This window comes from Scatophagus argus, chromosome 17, assembly GCF_020382885.2.
Source record: "Scatophagus argus isolate fScaArg1 chromosome 17, fScaArg1.pri, whole genome shotgun sequence".
NCBI lineage: Eukaryota > Metazoa > Chordata > Actinopteri > Scatophagidae > Scatophagus > Scatophagus argus.
The window spans coordinates 112423-129075 of NC_058509.1; the positions used below are offsets into that span (position 1 = coordinate 112423).

At 42.1% G+C, this 16653-nt stretch overlaps 2 protein-coding genes across 3 annotated transcripts; both read left to right on the forward strand.

Annotated features, from left to right (window-relative positions):
• Positions 1-511: 511 nt before the first annotated feature.
• mllt11 (MLLT11 transcription factor 7 cofactor) lies at positions 512-4499 on the forward strand. Its single transcript, XM_046417674.1, has 3 exons — positions 512-665; positions 1996-2171; positions 3292-4499. Exons 2-3 carry the CDS (start codon positions 2004-2006, stop codon positions 3382-3384), a joined length of 261 nt encoding a protein of 86 aa, XP_046273630.1. The 5' UTR covers positions 512-665; positions 1996-2003; the 3' UTR covers positions 3385-4499.
• A 1125-nt stretch (positions 4500-5624) lies between these two features.
• On the forward strand, positions 5625-16367 carry gabpb2a (GA binding protein transcription factor subunit beta 2a). 2 transcript variants are annotated; one of them, XM_046417668.1, is made up of 8 exons: positions 5625-5769; positions 9355-9462; positions 10381-10548; positions 11105-11299; positions 13096-13264; positions 13343-13519; positions 13608-13726; positions 13816-16367. In XM_046417668.1, the coding sequence occupies exons 2-8, from the start codon at positions 9355-9357 to the stop codon at positions 14164-14166; spliced, it is 1287 nt and encodes a 428-aa protein (XP_046273624.1). In that variant the 5' UTR covers positions 5625-5769; the 3' UTR covers positions 14167-16367. The 2 variants fall into 2 exon arrangements, with proteins under 2 accessions (XP_046273624.1, XP_046273623.1); XM_046417667.1 differs by lacking the exon at positions 5625-5769 and adding an exon at positions 6474-6711.
• The last annotated feature ends 286 nt before the right edge of the window (positions 16368-16653 follow it).

Here is a 16653-nt window from a genome sequence, read left to right on the forward strand (position 1 = left end):
AAAAGAGATGTTACAACATCTTCATGAAGTTGAAAACAAAGCTGAAATTGTCATGTGTTTTTTTTTTGTTTGTTTGTTTGTTTGTTTGTTTAGAATACTTTCAGGAAACAAAGAAGGTGAATAATCGTTTTTTACGCCGGTATATTTTTATCTTATTGTTGATTGTTATGTAATTTCCTTTTTCAAATGTATTTAAATGTTTTGAGTGTTTTAAGTCTGGAATTTGTAAATCAATTTGAACTGCATTTTGTTTGAAAGGAACTTCATCAACTTCATAGTTTTTTATACAGTAGAACATCGTAATAGAGAATAATGATGCCCTCCGTTATCACATCGATATTATTATAAATGCCTTTAAATTTCTTAATCTTAATTTGTTTTTCGGGGGGAGTTGAATATTTATGAGCACTGATAGTCACATAAATTAATTCTTTTCTCTTTTTGACTAAAACCGTCGATGAGATCATCAGACGAGCAGAGCAGAAAACGTCCTAGCTTTTATTGTGAAAGGTATAACCGGAAGCTTCCGCGTACATTGAGGTGAGGGTGACGCAGGCGCACAGCTCACTGAACCTGCAGCAGCAGAGCATCTGAACCCTCCGCGACCAAAGAACAAAGAAGAAAAATCAAAGAAATCTTATATTTTCTTCACCGGAAACGAAAAGGTAAAAACCTTTGATTTTCACGTTAAACGACGCGTTTCTGTCAGTTTTCTGTGTGAAAGACGGGGATGGTGGAACATTCAAACCTTTAAAATCGACGTGAAGCAAAATTGAATCAAAAGTCAGAATCCGAATATTTGAGGTGTATTCGTATGATCGACGTCAGTGAATCGCCGTGTAAACGCGGTTTTAATTGGCTGCATCCTCATCGTCCCGATGAGCCAACGCCTCGAATACAATCTGATCAGTGATCGATTTGTCCCTTTACTGGAGTACATAGTTAAGAGAAACCAGGAGGCTAAAGATGATATTACTGACGTTTATTAATCAGTGTATTGTTAATAGTGAAGAGTCAAAGAAAGGCGGATGATCAGCCGGGGACGAGCAGGGCCAACGCCTCGACATCGAGACGCAGCCGCTTCAGAAGAAAATAAAATGGACAGAAATGTGAATGCAGTTTGGCATTTGGAGTCATCAGAGTCAGTCCGGTGGTTATTTCAGTCTGCAGTGACATGATGACCTACTTCCTGTTATAGACCCACACAGAAAGGACCAGAAGAAGCATACAAATACACTGAGTCACAATACTGCACTATAGTACTCCAGTGAAAGTACTCCGTTACATCAGAATCAGAATCAGAATTCCTTTATTTATCCCTGGAGGGAAATTCTTCTTTACATCCACCTCTTGTTACAACAGACTAGTAAATAAAAGAAGGTAAAAAGATTAAAACAAGCAAACACAGCAGTTAGAACTAAAATAACAGAATGAGAGCAGTTTGATTTTTAATAGAACTTAAATGTGATCAGTCAAAATGCTGCTGAATGTTTGGATGATGTGTGTTTGGGTGTTTTATGACAAAATGAATCCTGCAGAACATCATCACGTTGTTATGTTCACCCTGAGAGTGTTTTGATGTAACCAAACCAGAAAAGGTTCTGATGTGAAACAGATGCCTAACAGAAGCAAAGTTCATGCCTCACAGTAAAGTCAGCACAGCTGAGTCCAGTCTGACAGTCTAGTCCATCTAATAATAAAATCAGGTTTAAAATAAGATGACACTGACGGACCGATGAGTCTACAGACAAACTTATCAGCGCATGTCACATTTGACTCGTGTTAGATATACTGTTTTGTTTTTCTGTCTCCATGGTGACTTCTTTGATCACAGAGTTTAATGTCCTGCACATGAAGGTGTTTCAGATTCACCACAACAACAGGAAACAAATTGGGAGTCTTTCTTTTAATCACTTGGTCTAACATCAAACTGGTGATTCGTGACACGGTGCTGTGCTGCCAGGTTCAACATGTCTGCCCTGTTTTTATTCTCAGATTGAAAAATGATGGAGAAGTCAAACAGCCAATACGACTCCTTCCTCTTCTGGAGGCAGCCTATCCCTGCCCTCGACCTGTCAGAGCTGGAGGACCTGGGTTTCACTGACAGTCAGTCAGCCAATAGCATCAAAGGAAAAGACAAGCTGTCCTCATTGAGGAGCAAGGACGAGGAGGTGAGGGGACAGACAGGGAACATCAAAGACGCTGTAAATGTCTTGAACATAAAACAGAAATTCAAACACCTGAACCTTCACTATGCCCCACCCTCAAACTCACACCGGCCAATTATAGTATGTATGTTGGTGTGTACATGACTAATTTGCAGAAAAGGCTGCCGTGGCTTCAACCATCTGAGAAGGTCGACTTTACCGCTGACCGGCTCAGACTGTTACATTACAGGAAGAACTTCCAGAGGGGAAACCTTTTTGTTAAAGACTAAAATCCTTTTTGTTTAACCAGGAACAGCTGCTACGGTGCTCTCATCAAATCCACCAGATTCCAGTGAAACTAACCATAACCCTACTATGTCTGCAACACAGACATTTTATGATCTAATCTGACAGAAACAAAATCAACCTCACCATAACTGTTGCAAAGAAAATGGAGATAATGTTTCTAAATTTCACTGTCTTCTGTCTTGTTGGGTGATGTTTTGGTTCACTTTTACACTTTGATCTGCAGTTTTAACATCTGTCTCTAACTTTTTCACCTGTTGAGTCAGAATCAGAATTCCTTTATTTATCCCCGAGGGGAAATTCTTTTTTTTGTACAGACATTGCACTTGCAGTTTTCCCGACCAAGAAAGAAAGTTTGACATCTTGGATATTGTTGGCACGTCTGCCTGCTTTGTTCTTACATCACCTTTTGTTTTTTCTAAAAATTAGATCACATTTCTTCAGTTAGTGATAATGAAGACAGACTGATTACAGCAGTGTGCGTTGCACCACGGCTCGCTGCTGCAGACAGGCTGAGAAACAAGAGTGAAGATGAATCCACTCTTAATCCCAGCAGTTTGAACATAAAGTGTGAGCTCCCCTCCTGCTGCTAAACATCTCCAGATCAGAGCACAATCTGTTGTTTCTTCCTGCAGAAGCTGCAGCTCGGCCAGCAGTCCTCTAGAGCTTCCCGCCTCTCAGCAGCTGTGCAGCCACTCTGATTGGTCCTCCTCACACAACATGCCCCGCCTACACTAACACTTTCTCACTCAACATGAACATTTTCTCAATGTGTTTTAACTGAAGTGACTGCTGAGCAGAGTTTAACCAACCTGTCATTTGACCTGTCTGTCTACAGGAAGCGCTGTCTGAGTTTTCTTCCTTTAATTATTGGAGAGCTCCCATTGTTGATGTGAATGCTCTGCTGGCCGATCTGAACCTGCTGCTCTGAAGAACTCTGTCATCTGACTCCAGATCTGCCTCACCTGACCTCTGAGCCTGGATCAGCCTCACCTGAGACTCACCTGGCCGCTGACCCTGGATCATCCTGTTTCCTTCTATCTTTTTTTTCCACTGTTTCACGAAGGCACCAAAGTAGGAGGTCCCCCTTGGAGACAGACGGAGGCCTGCTGAGACTGATCCTGGTTCAGCTGAGTTGTGCTTGTGTCCCTGTGTGTCACCAGGAGTCTGTTAACTGTTGATTTTCAACTTACTTTATAACTGTGACAGACGGAAGCAGAAATGCAAATTAATGTTCAGTGAGGTAAAGACAATTAAAATCAATGGGAAGCATGTAGGTAGGAATAAAAGCTAAGACAAAACCTGTGACTCTTTTGTCCAGAGCATGTGAATGATAACACTCTGTAGTAAAAGTATGTGTTAAGTGAGGTTAAAGTTTCTGCTGTTGTGTCAGTCAGAGCAAATTTAGTTCTCATTGATTCTGATGGTGAGACATTGACTGTCAAAGTCTGTTTCTTTCAGCTGCAGTCTGAAATATTCAGGCGACAGTGAATGCAGCATCAGCACAAATCGATTTGATTGTTGTTTCCATGTGTCAGGAGTCTAAAGAGAAAGTGATCCCAGTGATCTGATGGGTCACTTGTGTCTTCCCTGACTGTAAGTGAACCACACGGCTGCAGTTAAACCCCCTGATCTCACTGTGATACAGATCCAGAATCAGCTGTCTGTTTAGATGCATGTCACCTGATTCAGATCCGAGTCCACACTGAAACCACATTCTGATCAGATTGAAACTCTTCTGCCTCTGAACGAAGGGATTAAATATTAGAAACACTCTACTGAACCATGTTTGATCAAATCAAAGCTGTAAGTTTTGGTGACTGAAATGTGTCTGATGATCATTTCTTTTCAGATTTATTTATTTATTTAGTGAATGAGGAAGTGATGTGTTCAAAGTCCTCACACTTCAGTTTTATTTGTTTCCATTTGTCCTTTTGTGTTCTTTCATCCTGAGCTGCTTCATTAATTAGTTTTAGTGAGCAGATGTGGAACTGAAGCCACAATGTTCTGCTCACCTGACAACAATAAAACAGTCGTTCTACATCACACTGACTTGTTTTCACTCATGTCACATGGAGAAACTCAATTTTCACTTTAGGAAAGGGTGGTACCACTTCATTTTAATTTACTCTCAGGACAGGAAGTGATGGGCATATTTAAATCTATAGATAGTAAGCTAAACTGTATCTACAGGGTAAGACAGAGAATAAAGTTGTCACTAATAACAGAAAGAGCAGTATTTATTTGGCTTTTAATATATTTTTTTTGACTGTTATACTTTATAAATGTAGAATTAATGCTCGAAATGCATAAAGAAGCATGAGTGACTAAGACCATAAAATGAGTTATCTCATCCCTCCATAAGAGAACACACAAAGATTTGTTAAATAAATTTTTATTTGTCTTAGTACAAAGTTTAACACAAAACCTGGACTGCATAATAACACGAACATTTGTAAAATTTTAACAAAAACAAATAAAATACACACTTGAAAATACTAAACCAATTCAGCTTCTGAGGAGATGTTCACGATTTACAGAAGTTACTTTTTCTGTCTCAGCAGTAAAATCAAAAGTGATGAAACATGTTTCCAGGATGACAAAAACTTCATCACAACAATATACTGTGATGTTGTATGTAGAGGAAAACTAATTTAAAAATAGAAAGGAATGAAATCACCAAAAGTGTCTCTGGCAGTGAACAGTCATCACTGAAGGCAAATAGGATATATTAGACAGATATATATATAGATATATATCTATATAGATATAGATATATATACAGAGAGAGAGAGAGAGAGAGTTGAAGTCATTGACTGAAATACTTCGTGTGACTGCTTCACAAAAAATAACGGTTATCATTCATTTCCAAAAGACAGGATTTACTTCTCATAACTTCTTCTAAAGACTCGTGTTTTAAATTCAAAACCGTTAAACCGAGTTATCGTTAAGATCAAGGAATTTGTTAAGTCGCATTACAAGACCGCTTGCTTCTTTTTATTGAACATAGCCTTGCTGAGATAGACGGCTGATCTCAGATCAGTGGGAAGAGCAGCCGCATTTCTACACACACATTTCAGACGGAGGCACGGCGCACTCACTGACCTGAGGTCTGTTCAACAGTGTCGTCAGAGAGCCCGCCCACAGGGAGGTTAACTCACTCTGGCTTCCACCTCCGGTGTCGAGAGGCCGCCATATTTGTACGCGATAAAACACGAAAATAACTATTTTTAAAGTCGTTCTCAACAGGTGAGCCTCCGTCAGGATCTACATTACGTCAGGAGACGTAAACTCGCGGGATTTCCACGAGAATAAGGTAAAACCACGCTTTAGTTGAACTTACTAACAGTCTGCATGCATACAGGCTAATGGCTAACACATTTAGCTGATAAAACAGCGTCAAGGGAGACGCAATGAAGACCACATTTCCTGTTAAGACTTCCAACATAAAATTGCGACCGACATATTTGTTATAGTGGCGACAGAAACACTCGATAGTGATTACAGTAGATAGCACTAAAAATCTCTCATCATTGAAATCATGAAACCGATTGACTTTCATTGAAATTTCTTTAATAATTAATGAATTTAAACTAATAATAATTAATTAAATTAGTAATTTAACACTTTATCTCGACAAATTTATGTTGTCCAAATTATTCGCTCTTACGTTTTGTCTCATGCAATTCTGTATACACCTGCCATGAAGACACAGTGCTTACCACTACAAGAATGTACCTTAGATTTCATGATTTCTTGAAATTTTACTCTTTATACACAGCCAAAAGAGACTCACGCAGCTGATATTTTAACAAATACTCCCTGTTTTGAATCTCTGATGGAACGCGACGCTTAAATATATCAATATCAGCTCTGAGAAAATATAATGAATACTATCACTATGTTCGGTTTAGACATGATAAATCCCCGCATTGTTTTATCAGGCAAGCTATTTCATGCTCTTATTTTGAAGTCTTCATTCTCAATATCCGGGCATGTGCCGACCGCCTTTCGCTACCTTGCCGCAGTAAACAAGCAGCCCAGGAGACAGCCGAGCCACAGTGGCGCCTAATGCCAATGTTTTTGCTCGTTGTGAAGTCAAGTTTGCATATTACTGGCCCGTTTGCACTAAACGCAGAGCGATTAAGGCGCACAAACCATTCACACACGGAGGACTTGTTCTGTTTGTCCGGCTAGCGTGCTAACATTAACGTTAGCAGAGAAGAGCACTGGCCGACTCCTAACAAACCTGGACGCGGTAAGTAGCTGTTCTGCCGTCTTCAGATGGAGTAAAACGAAATATTTCTTCGTCCCCACGAATAATACGATCACCAAAATAAACCGACGTGTTTGAAGGGTTTCGTGACTCAGATCTCCTGAAAGCGGGTTGACGGTGCGCGCTTGAAGAATGCTAGTTAACCGGATGTGGAAGTAGTTTTTTTCTCTGCGTGTAAAATAGGAAATTTCTCTCTGACTTCCCCCGGAAAACCGACAACTTAATATCAAACGATTTCCTGTCTGTGTTGCTGTAAATGTTTCTGGGAGTCAGGTCATGATCTTTAAACGGTCGTCTTGATAAATAACAGCATGAAGAGGGGAGACAGGGGTACGTGGCACATGGCGGACTCTTTTCTGTCCATGAAGGCGCGTAAAATGGCTCCTCGGCCACGAAGAGAAAATCCTCGTCTTTCTCCGCTGTTTCTCAACCACAAATGCTGTGTAGCCCTCCGGATTCCATTATCGGACAGAGCGAGGTGCTAACTTGACAAGACTTTGGTCAGTTTTCCGATAAAAGAAAACCATCGTTTCCAGTTAAACCGCAGTGCCGCTACACGTTTAAACTCAAACTCAGGTCGTTCATGACTAATATATTTCTTTGGTGTAGTTCCATCTTTACAGGGGCTGTCTTTGTAGTTCATGGATTCAAACAAACACCATTTGTTTGAATGCATATCGGACACATGGATGAAATGTACCGGCCAGGTGTCATTTTTCAACGGAAGTCCATACTTAAATCTGAAATAAATACGTCCAAATTCCCATATTGTTTATCTCTAAGTTTTTCCAGTAAAAAGAAACTGCATTGAGGCTCCTATACGTCCGATAATGGACACGTAGCCATTAGCTTCAGCAAATGGAGAATGTGAGGCAGGATGCTAATAAGTGCGGAGCCCTTTTTTAATGAAAACTTCAGCTGTTTTCTGCTTCTGTATTACGGGATATTTTAGCTTCCTCACAACGTCAATTAACCATCAGCTAAAAACCAGTGTAGACACAGCTTATAGTAATAAAAATCTTTATTTATAATGAGTACCTTAGGTTACAGTTTGTAAGCAAACCTGCTTGTCTTGTGAGTGTGGTGGTTTTAGTTGTATTTCGTATTTGTTTCTGCGGGCGTTGTCGTTACGCTTTCATGATTGTTTTCTACTAATTCATCATGTGGCTCATATAGTGTCATAAAATAATAGTGGAACTGTCCAGTGTCAAGTCCAGATTGATAAATTGAGTGCTGAGCTCAAACCCAACTTGTCAATAAAACCAGCACATGTTCTCAGTGAACTGTCAGAGTAAAGAGATGAAACCCAACAGTTTACTGTTTGTTGTTATTTGTTGAGCACTTATAAAACCATTTGTGTAGAGGATAGTAACAACTGATTTTGGACTCACAGATTTGTGACAGACAGATGTACAGATGTTAACATCATGACAACTGTGTTGTTTTTTTGTTGTTAATAATTAAAAGCATCTTTTTGTTGAGGTGTTGAAAAAGACATCAAGTGTTGTTTTTTTGTACTCATGTACTCAAGTTTAAAATTCTGCCGCCAAAGGTCAACTTATTTTTCAGCACTGATGTGTTTTTATCATTATTGGTGGAACTTGACTCTGACAGATCGATGGCGTCGCAACCTCCACCACTGAGGGACGTACATCACTGGTTTACATGGGGGCTCTATACGTGAAGTCAAGTAATCTGAGATAATTCAGGTTTATATAACTTTGTAAGACAGCTTCATTCATAAACCATGAAAAGATTGTTGTTGATGATGTAACATTAACGCAGTACACTGATTTTGTCTTGTAACTCTGTTTACTCTCAGCACGAAGTACAGACCTGATTGTTTCAGTGACCTCCTCTAAAACTGACAAAAACTTGGGTGCTTCTAAAATTCAGAATGCAGCTGAAGTTTGAAGCTTTGGTGAGCTAACAGGTCCGCTTTGAGGCTGGAGTATCCAGAGAAACTGGTCAGCTGTACAGTGTGACCATCCTGCAGAGACACGTTCAGAAGCAGCAGCAAGCAGCAGTCCAACGTGAAGAAGAGCTGAGAGAAAGCTTACGTCCTGTCTCTGTCTCTCTCTCTCGATGGTTAAATGTCCGACTGAGTCTGTTTTATTGCACGACTGCACCAACTGAGTCGCCAGCTTAGCACTTGTTTATTGTAAGCTGGTCGATTGGCTGTCTGCTTCTTCCGTCTTCACACTATTGTCATTAAATCAGCCTCTAAAACCCAGCGCTGGTCTGCAGCTGATGTACTGAAGAGACGACCTCACTTTGAACATCCTTCACACTATGACATTTTTGTCTTTGCTCAGTATTTTCTTCCTCTTACGCTCGACAGATTTTTCAATTTAAAACATATTCTTAAAACATTTTTCTCTTTTTGAGCATAAATTTTTACTTTATACTTCTTTATTTACAATTTTTACTAATTGTGTGCCTTCACAGTTCTTGTGCAACTGCTGTGCTTCTGATTGTAAATGTGGCAATTGTCACATGTTGTCTTGACTGAAATGAACATAAAAGGGGTGTAAACAGGCTGTAGTGCCTTCCTGTAGAGCCAAACTGCAGTGGACATTTGGTTTGGTTTAGTAACATGAGGACATGATTGTCTGTGTGTGTCAGATGTCGTTGGTGGACCTCGGAAAGCGTCTGTTGGAGGCGGCTCGGAAAGGTCAGGACGATGAGGTCAGAAATCTGATGGCCAACGGAGCGCCGTTCACCACCGACTGGGTGAGACTTTACACTGCCAGTGGGGTCACATGGTTTCAAACTGTCGTCATATGTTTCCCATAGCAGCAGAACGTCCATGATGAAGATGATTCTACATCACAGCAAACAGCTGATTTCTGACCTCAGTGAACAGTTTCCTGTTGAGTTTATGGTCTCAGTCACTGATTTCAGGTCATCTTCACTTCAGCATGATGTACATGTGCTAAATGATGCTCCCTTTTAGACTCAAATGGACCAGCAGAGTACGCTTTAAGGTGGGGGCTACCTTTGACTGACAGGTCACTGCCATGGCATCACATGCAGTCAGGATCTGACTCTTCAAAAAGGATTCCTTCATCTTTTTTCTAAAAAAAAGGATTCAAGGAGCTTTATTGTCATTTCACACATGTAGAAACATGAGGTGGAACGAAATTAGTTTCCCCGGTCCCGGTATAAGCCCAATTACCTAACAAACCTAATGCAAATAAATATATACAACACTATATAAATATAAAAAAATCAATCAGAATAAAAGATATAAACATCAGAATAAAGCTATCTAAACAGTACTGAGTATTGTGCAAATGACAGAGTAGTGCAAATGACAGATGACAAATGGCTGCATTGTGCAATGTTCCATGGGTGGTTGTCAGGAGGTGGGTGGGTGGGGGGTGTGAGGTATGAGGTTGGCGACAGGGGCTACAGATGTCCTCCAGAGTTCAACAGTCTCAGCTTCTGGGAAGAAGCTGTTCCTCAGTCTGGAACCAACTTCCTGTTTATCTTTGTTTAATCCCACAGTAAAATTAATGTTGTGTTAAATTAACAGGGTGTGTTTCTGGTGAAAACAGACCTGGGGTCTTTTTGTTACCCCGTTGTTCTGGTGCTGAGCAGATGAAGTCTGGGTGAATATAAAGACGCGTCTGTCTGTGTGTCCTGCAGTTGGGGACATCCCCCCTTCACCTGGCCGCTCAGCACGGTCATTACTCCACAGCTGATGTCCTGCTGAGAGCTGGCGTCAGCAGAGACGCCCGTACCAAAGTGGATCGAACACCTCTGCACATGGCCGCCGCCGAGGGCCACACCATCATCGTGGAGCTGCTGGTCCGGGTAAGAGACGTAACCAGGATTCACTGTGGATTTGATTTGATTATGATCAGGGCGGTGAGCTTCTGTGACTTCTTACCTTTATTTTGATGACAGTTGCATTTTAATTCTGCCAGCACAATATAAACAATGAAGAATGCGTCCTACCTGCAGTGCTGTGAGTACCCTGAAGTTCCTTCTGAGCTTCAGATGATTGTCAGGACTGTTTGAAGATTTACGATAGAAACACAACCAACCGTGAGGTTTTTATGAAACTGACAGAAAGACTCGCATTTACTCTGTGGGGTCAAAGGTCAGCAGGTGGGGGGGTTCATTAAAGCATCACGAGGCTGAGTGGACAGACAGATTAATGGTTCTGTTCATGGGGACCACAACTGCTGTGTTGACAGCGAAGTGGACCAATTAGCTTGTTTGTACTTACGGAGCGAGTGGAGACGGTGAAAACCTCACTTAAACTAACACAACTACACAGTTGCACATGTATAATGCCTTCAGGTCTTTTTGTTCATGATCATCATCCTCCACACACTTCAGTCCTGTGTTTAACTGTGACTTTCAGAGCGGCGCTGACATCAACGCCAAAGACATGCTGAAGATGACGGCTCTTCACTGGGCAGCGCAACATGGTCATCACGGCGTAGCCGAGACACTCATCAAACACGGAGCTGATGTGCATGCGCTCAGTAAGTTCGACAAGACGCCATTCGACATTGCCGTGGACATCCAGAACACGGAGCTGATGCTGCTGCTGCAGGTGGGCCGTCGTCAGCGCTCTCCACACTTCATGAAGTTTATTGTGGTGCAGACTCGGACTGTTTCTCATTCTGAACATCCATCCATCCATTTTCTATACCGCTTATCCGTCAGGGTCGCGGGGGAGCTGGCCCTATCCCAGCTGACTACGGGCGAGAGGCGGGGTTCACCCTGGACTGGTCGCCAGTCAATCGCAGGGCCAACACACAAAGACAAACAACCACACACTCTCACACCTAGGGGGCAATTTAGAGCAGCCAATTAACCTAATGTGCATGTTTTTGGTATTGTGGGAGGAAGCCGGAGAAACCGGAGAAAACCCACGCAGGCACAGGGAGAACATGCAAACTCCACATAGAAGGGCCCAGACCGGGATTCGAACCTGGAACCCTCTTGCTATGAGGCGACAGTGCTAACCACTGCACCACCGTGCCACCCTCATTCTGAACAAATAAATATGAAGAGGTTCTTCAGTTTATTTGTTCATATTGTTCACATGAAGACATTTTACATATTTTACATATGAACAAATAAACTGAAGAAGAGGTTCTTCAGTTTATTTGTTCATATGTAAAATGTCTTCATGAAATCAAGGTGACAAGCAGCCTTGACAGAGAAGACAAAACCTCTCAGTTACTAAATCAGGATAAGATAATTCTTTCCTGTGATTGGCTGATGGTTAAAGTAGGGATCAACTGATGCTTTTCTTTTTCTTCTTTTTGGCAGTACTGATATCGATTATTAGTAATCGGGGTGATCATCCATCCATTTTCTATACCGCTTATCCGTCAGGGTCGCGGGGGGGCTGGAGCCTATCCCAGCTGACTACGGGCGAGAGGCGGGGTACACCCTGGACTGGTCGCCAGTCAATCGCAGGGCCAACACACAAAGACAAACAACCACACACTCTCACACTCGCACCTAGGGACAATTTAGAGTAGCCAGTTAACCTAATGTGCATGTTTTTGGTATTGTGGGAGGAAGCCGGAGTACCCGGAGAAAACCCACGCAGGCACAGGGAGAACATGCAAACTCCACATAGAAGGGCCCAGACCGGGATTCGAACCTGGAACCCTCTTGCTATGAGGCGACAGTGCTAACCACTGCACCACCGTGCAGCCCTCGGGGTGATCAATTTGGTCAATTTTGGACTGCTACTTGGACTACTTGGATCAATTTGGAAGTGATACGTGTACGTCTGCAGTAAAAATAAAAATTGACTGAGAATAATCAGTGGTGGAATTGAACTTTTGAGTTGATCCTACTTCACTCAAGTATTTCCATTTTGTGCTACTTTATAGAAGTATTGTTAGTTTTACTTCATTACTTTTATTTGATAACTTAAATTTTACTTACTTTGTGGATTGTGTTTTATGTTTTGTTATTATTATAAAGTCAGGAAACTGAGCTCAATGTTAAAGTGATGAACTCATGAATGTATCAGGAGTTACAATCTAACAATAGATTGTGTTATTTATTTTATTCTGAAATCTCCAAAACTCTGCGGCTCACAGTGCAACAGATGCATGGACAAGTGAGAACAGATGAACATATGTGAACTGTCCCTCTCAGGGTGGATCAAGACAGCAAAGTCTTTTATCAACTGATTGATTTCACTGTGACTTGGACATTTCCGGTGCTATTACTTTGAAAGTGCTCATTTGCTGACTTCCCTTTGACACACAGTAGCCTTCATTGTTGACTGATGATTTCTTAATGCTGGAGACTAAAAGAACGTTAGTGTAATATTAGCAGAATCGGCAGCCTTTGAAAGGTGTTTTTCTCCTGTGTGTGCAGGAGGGCATGCAGAACCAGGTCAATATGAACCAGGTGAACATGAACCAGGTGAGTATGAATGTGGAAACCAGTACCACCACCAACCAGCCGCAGTTCATCATCCAGGGAATACCTGCCATACAGGGGGGCGTGGTCAACCTGGCTGAGCTGCTCAACAAGGCTAACGCAGGTACAAACACAACAACACTCATGGTGAGCAGTTGAATGAGTCCTGTGGAGGTGTGACCTTTGTTTCTTTGTGTTTCAGGAGACTCAGAAGAAGCAATGGCCGCCAGTGCTCTAGACTCCAACATCCAGCACGCCGCTGTTGTCAACGAGGGGGGTCAGAGGGTCATCACTATAGTAACAGACCAGCATGGCAACCTACAGACGACAGGAGGGATGGCCCCGCCATTCTTCGTCACCATGCAGCACGGACAACAGAGTACGACACCATAAACCTTCAGACAGTGAACACGGTGAGCCAAGTCAATTTTACCACTTTGACCATGAATGTCTGTGTGTGTTCTTAGTGCTGGCAGTCCCAGCCAACACAGTGACAGAGGAGGTGGTGACAGAAGAGCCTCAGCCTCCACCCTCCAGAAAGAGGAAGCTGGAAGTGACCAACAATCACAGTGACGCAGGAGAGACGGTGAGCTTAACCCTCCTACTCCTCTCCTTCTTCTTCTCCTCCTTCTTCTTCTTCTTCTCCTTCTCCTTCATATTCTTGTCTTTCTCCAGGAGTTGTTGCAGAGGCAGCTGCAGGAGGCCAACAGGAAGGCGCAGGAGTACCGGCAGCAGTTGCTGCGTAAGGAGCAGGAAGCAGAGGAGTACCGCATCAAACTGGAGGCCATGTCCCAGAATCAGACCAACAGCACCAACGCCAACACCACCACCAGCGCCGCTGCCACTGCTGCCAGCCCCGAGGAGGTGGTGGGAGGGGAGGAGGATGACGAGGAGGCAGGAGCCAGCATGGTGGAGGAGGAGGGAGAGATGGTGGTGCTGCAGGAGGGAGGGATCATCATGGAAGGGGAGGAGGGTCAGGTGACGCTGGTGGAGACAGGAGGAGAGACGACGGAGGTCAGCTCTTAACAGAAAGAAGGGGTGGGGGGGGGTGACACACCAACGAAAAGACAGCTCATAATAGGAGATGGTTGGTTTGAAGCATCAGTTTGCATCCCATCTAACAGGTGACTAGAGTTTGTTGGAGGGAAGGAGATTCACAGGAGGATGGTGCATCATTTTGAGTCCCCAAATAACAAAGACAATTAAAAACAGACTAAACATGAGGAATTTAGTCATGCACCATTTTGAATCCCTGAATGATTCAATACCAACACCTCAGAGGAGAAAACAAAATGGCTTCCCCAAGAAGACAACACAGTAGGAGGAAGGCAGACTGATAGAGGCCTGAACCTGAGTTTAGTCATGCACCATTTTGGATCCCCAACAGATTTGATGATAACATGTTAGAGAAGAGGAACAAAGTGACTTCTACAGAAAGACACCACAAGCAAGACACACTGAAAACAGACTAAGAAAACATGATGGAGTTGTTTAGTTGTGCACTGTTTTGAATCCCCAATAGATTTGATTCCAACATGTCGACGAGGTAAACAAAATGCTTTTACTTTTTTATTAATGATCCCGAACCAGATCAAAATATGACACTGGGTCTGAACAGATGGCCTCCATAAATGCAGCCACTGCTTTAAAGTATCATTTTGCTTCCCCATTTGACTCAAAGTTTGTCCTTAGAAATGATAATCACTAAACCTTACTGATACAGGTTTGAATTTAGGTTTGTCTGTCAGGTTAATGTTGAACACAGATGGTTATCCCCAGCATACTCATTGATATCCCTTCATTTCCATTCTTCCAAATCCCTGAATCAACACAAGTGTGATGCCTTCCTCACTTTAAGTCTTGATAAATTGGGACCATGTTACCCGCTTTGAAGCACGGTTACTTAGACCTTGCCCTAGCGTGCACCATTTTGCTTCCCCAAAAGCATACATACAAAGTAAGGCCACCACTGTCAAAGCAAAGCAAAGGCACCACAGTAACTTTTCTGATGTGACTTTGTCCTGTTAAACGGTGGAATGATCTAAACGGATTTCTTTGAAAATCACTCTGGGCAGCAGACCAGCAATTCCCACTTGCTTCCTGAAAATTCATTCAGATCTGATCACAGAAGCCAAATGACCTCTGTGAAGCAGCTGGAACAAAGGGAATTGTTTTGAGACAAAATGTTCACGACTCATTTCAACTTGCTCAGCATTTCATATATCCCAGTATCCCAACAGGAACGGAACCAGGTCCAGAGTAAAAACCCTTAATTAGCTTAGAAGTTCTGTCAATTCTTGTTTTGTCAGGTGGTTGGCAGCTTGTTGGTTCTGACAGGACTGCAGCTTGTGGTTCATCGTCACGTTGTGTGCTCGTTACTTCATAGATTTTTAGTGCAGTCGTTAAAAAGGAAGAAAACGGTGAAGGACTAGAATCACTGTTTGTATGAGTCAACAAATGTTGTTCAGATTACTTCACGATTCAGATCCTGGGACCACGGAATGTTTTATTAAAAAATGTCATAAACAGCTGATTGATCGCATAAAAATGTTTTCCATTTACCACATCTTTAAACAAAACTATCAGCTGCCACAGTTTCTACATTGACATGAAGGTATCTGTCGATGTTGGCAGTGATTTTGCGTGTTCTCTGCCTCTTCATCACACTCTGTGTACAGTTTGTTTCACAGTCCTGTTGTATATTTTGTGTGTACCGTGTCACTTCTAACTTCCTGTTTGATTTGCTGCACAGAAGACCACTTCAGCTTATGAATCTCCTGGGTGCAACCAAGCCAGATTTAAGTTCAACACTTTGCTTTCCATCATAATGTAACTTGAAGAAAGGTTTGGCTGTGATTGTTGATCTCTGCAGCAGGTTGATTTCCATCTACAGAAAGTGACATCAGTGGATGTCTTCTGGGTCTTTGGTGCTTAGAAACAGGACTGTCTCAGGGCAGGTTTGGTCAGGGCTTCCTGTTCTGGTTCAGCCCTGTTGTAACCCTGTCACCTGACTCAGCTGTAACCTCAGCCACCATCACCTTCCTCTGATCAGTGACTGAGTGTGATGATTATTTTTATAAGCTCAGCAAAGCCAACCTTTTCTATGTACATATAAAGTTGTATTTTTTTAACCGTACCTGAATGCTTCACCATGATGATGATGATGATGATGATGGCTGCCTGCATTGGTAATCTGAAATATAAACTTGTTTCTTTTCTCAATAAGAGCTTCTTTTTGTGGTTATTGTAATGCTTTTACACAGTGTCACCTGAGCTCAGCATAAGGTGTTCAGGTGTTCAACACCTGATATATACTTATGAGCATAAGTTTGTTCCTACCAGATTTATTCTTAAAGTTGCTTCTTTGCTTGTTTAGCATTTTTCTCATAAACTTAATTCAAGACATTACAGAAATGACATTTACAAATAGAATAAATGGCTTAATGTGAAAGCAAAATTGAACAAAAAATAATTATAAAGGTAAATGAAACACACAAGGAGTTGAAGTATTGA

What these genes read in the sequence shown, in the direction of transcription:
- mllt11 (XM_046417674.1), top strand. Translation starts at nt 2,004, where the DNA reads ATGATGGAGAAGTCAAACAGCCAATACGACTCCTTCCTCTTCTGGAGG. An exon ending in TGAGGAGCAAGGACGAGGAG is followed by an intron (nt 2,172 to 3,291) that starts GTGAGGGGACAG and finishes GTCTGTCTACAG; the next exon opens with GAAGCGCTGTCTGAGTTTTC.
- gabpb2a (XM_046417668.1), top strand. Translation starts at nt 9,355, where the DNA reads ATGTCGTTGGTGGACCTCGGAAAGCGTCTGTTGGAGGCGGCTCGGAAA. An exon ending in CGCCGTTCACCACCGACTGG is followed by an intron (nt 9,463 to 10,380) that starts GTGAGACTTTAC and finishes TGTGTCCTGCAG; the next exon opens with TTGGGGACATCCCCCCTTCA. An exon ending in AGCTGATGCTGCTGCTGCAG is followed by an intron (nt 11,300 to 13,095) that starts GTGGGCCGTCGT and finishes CTGTGTGTGCAG; the next exon opens with GAGGGCATGCAGAACCAGGT.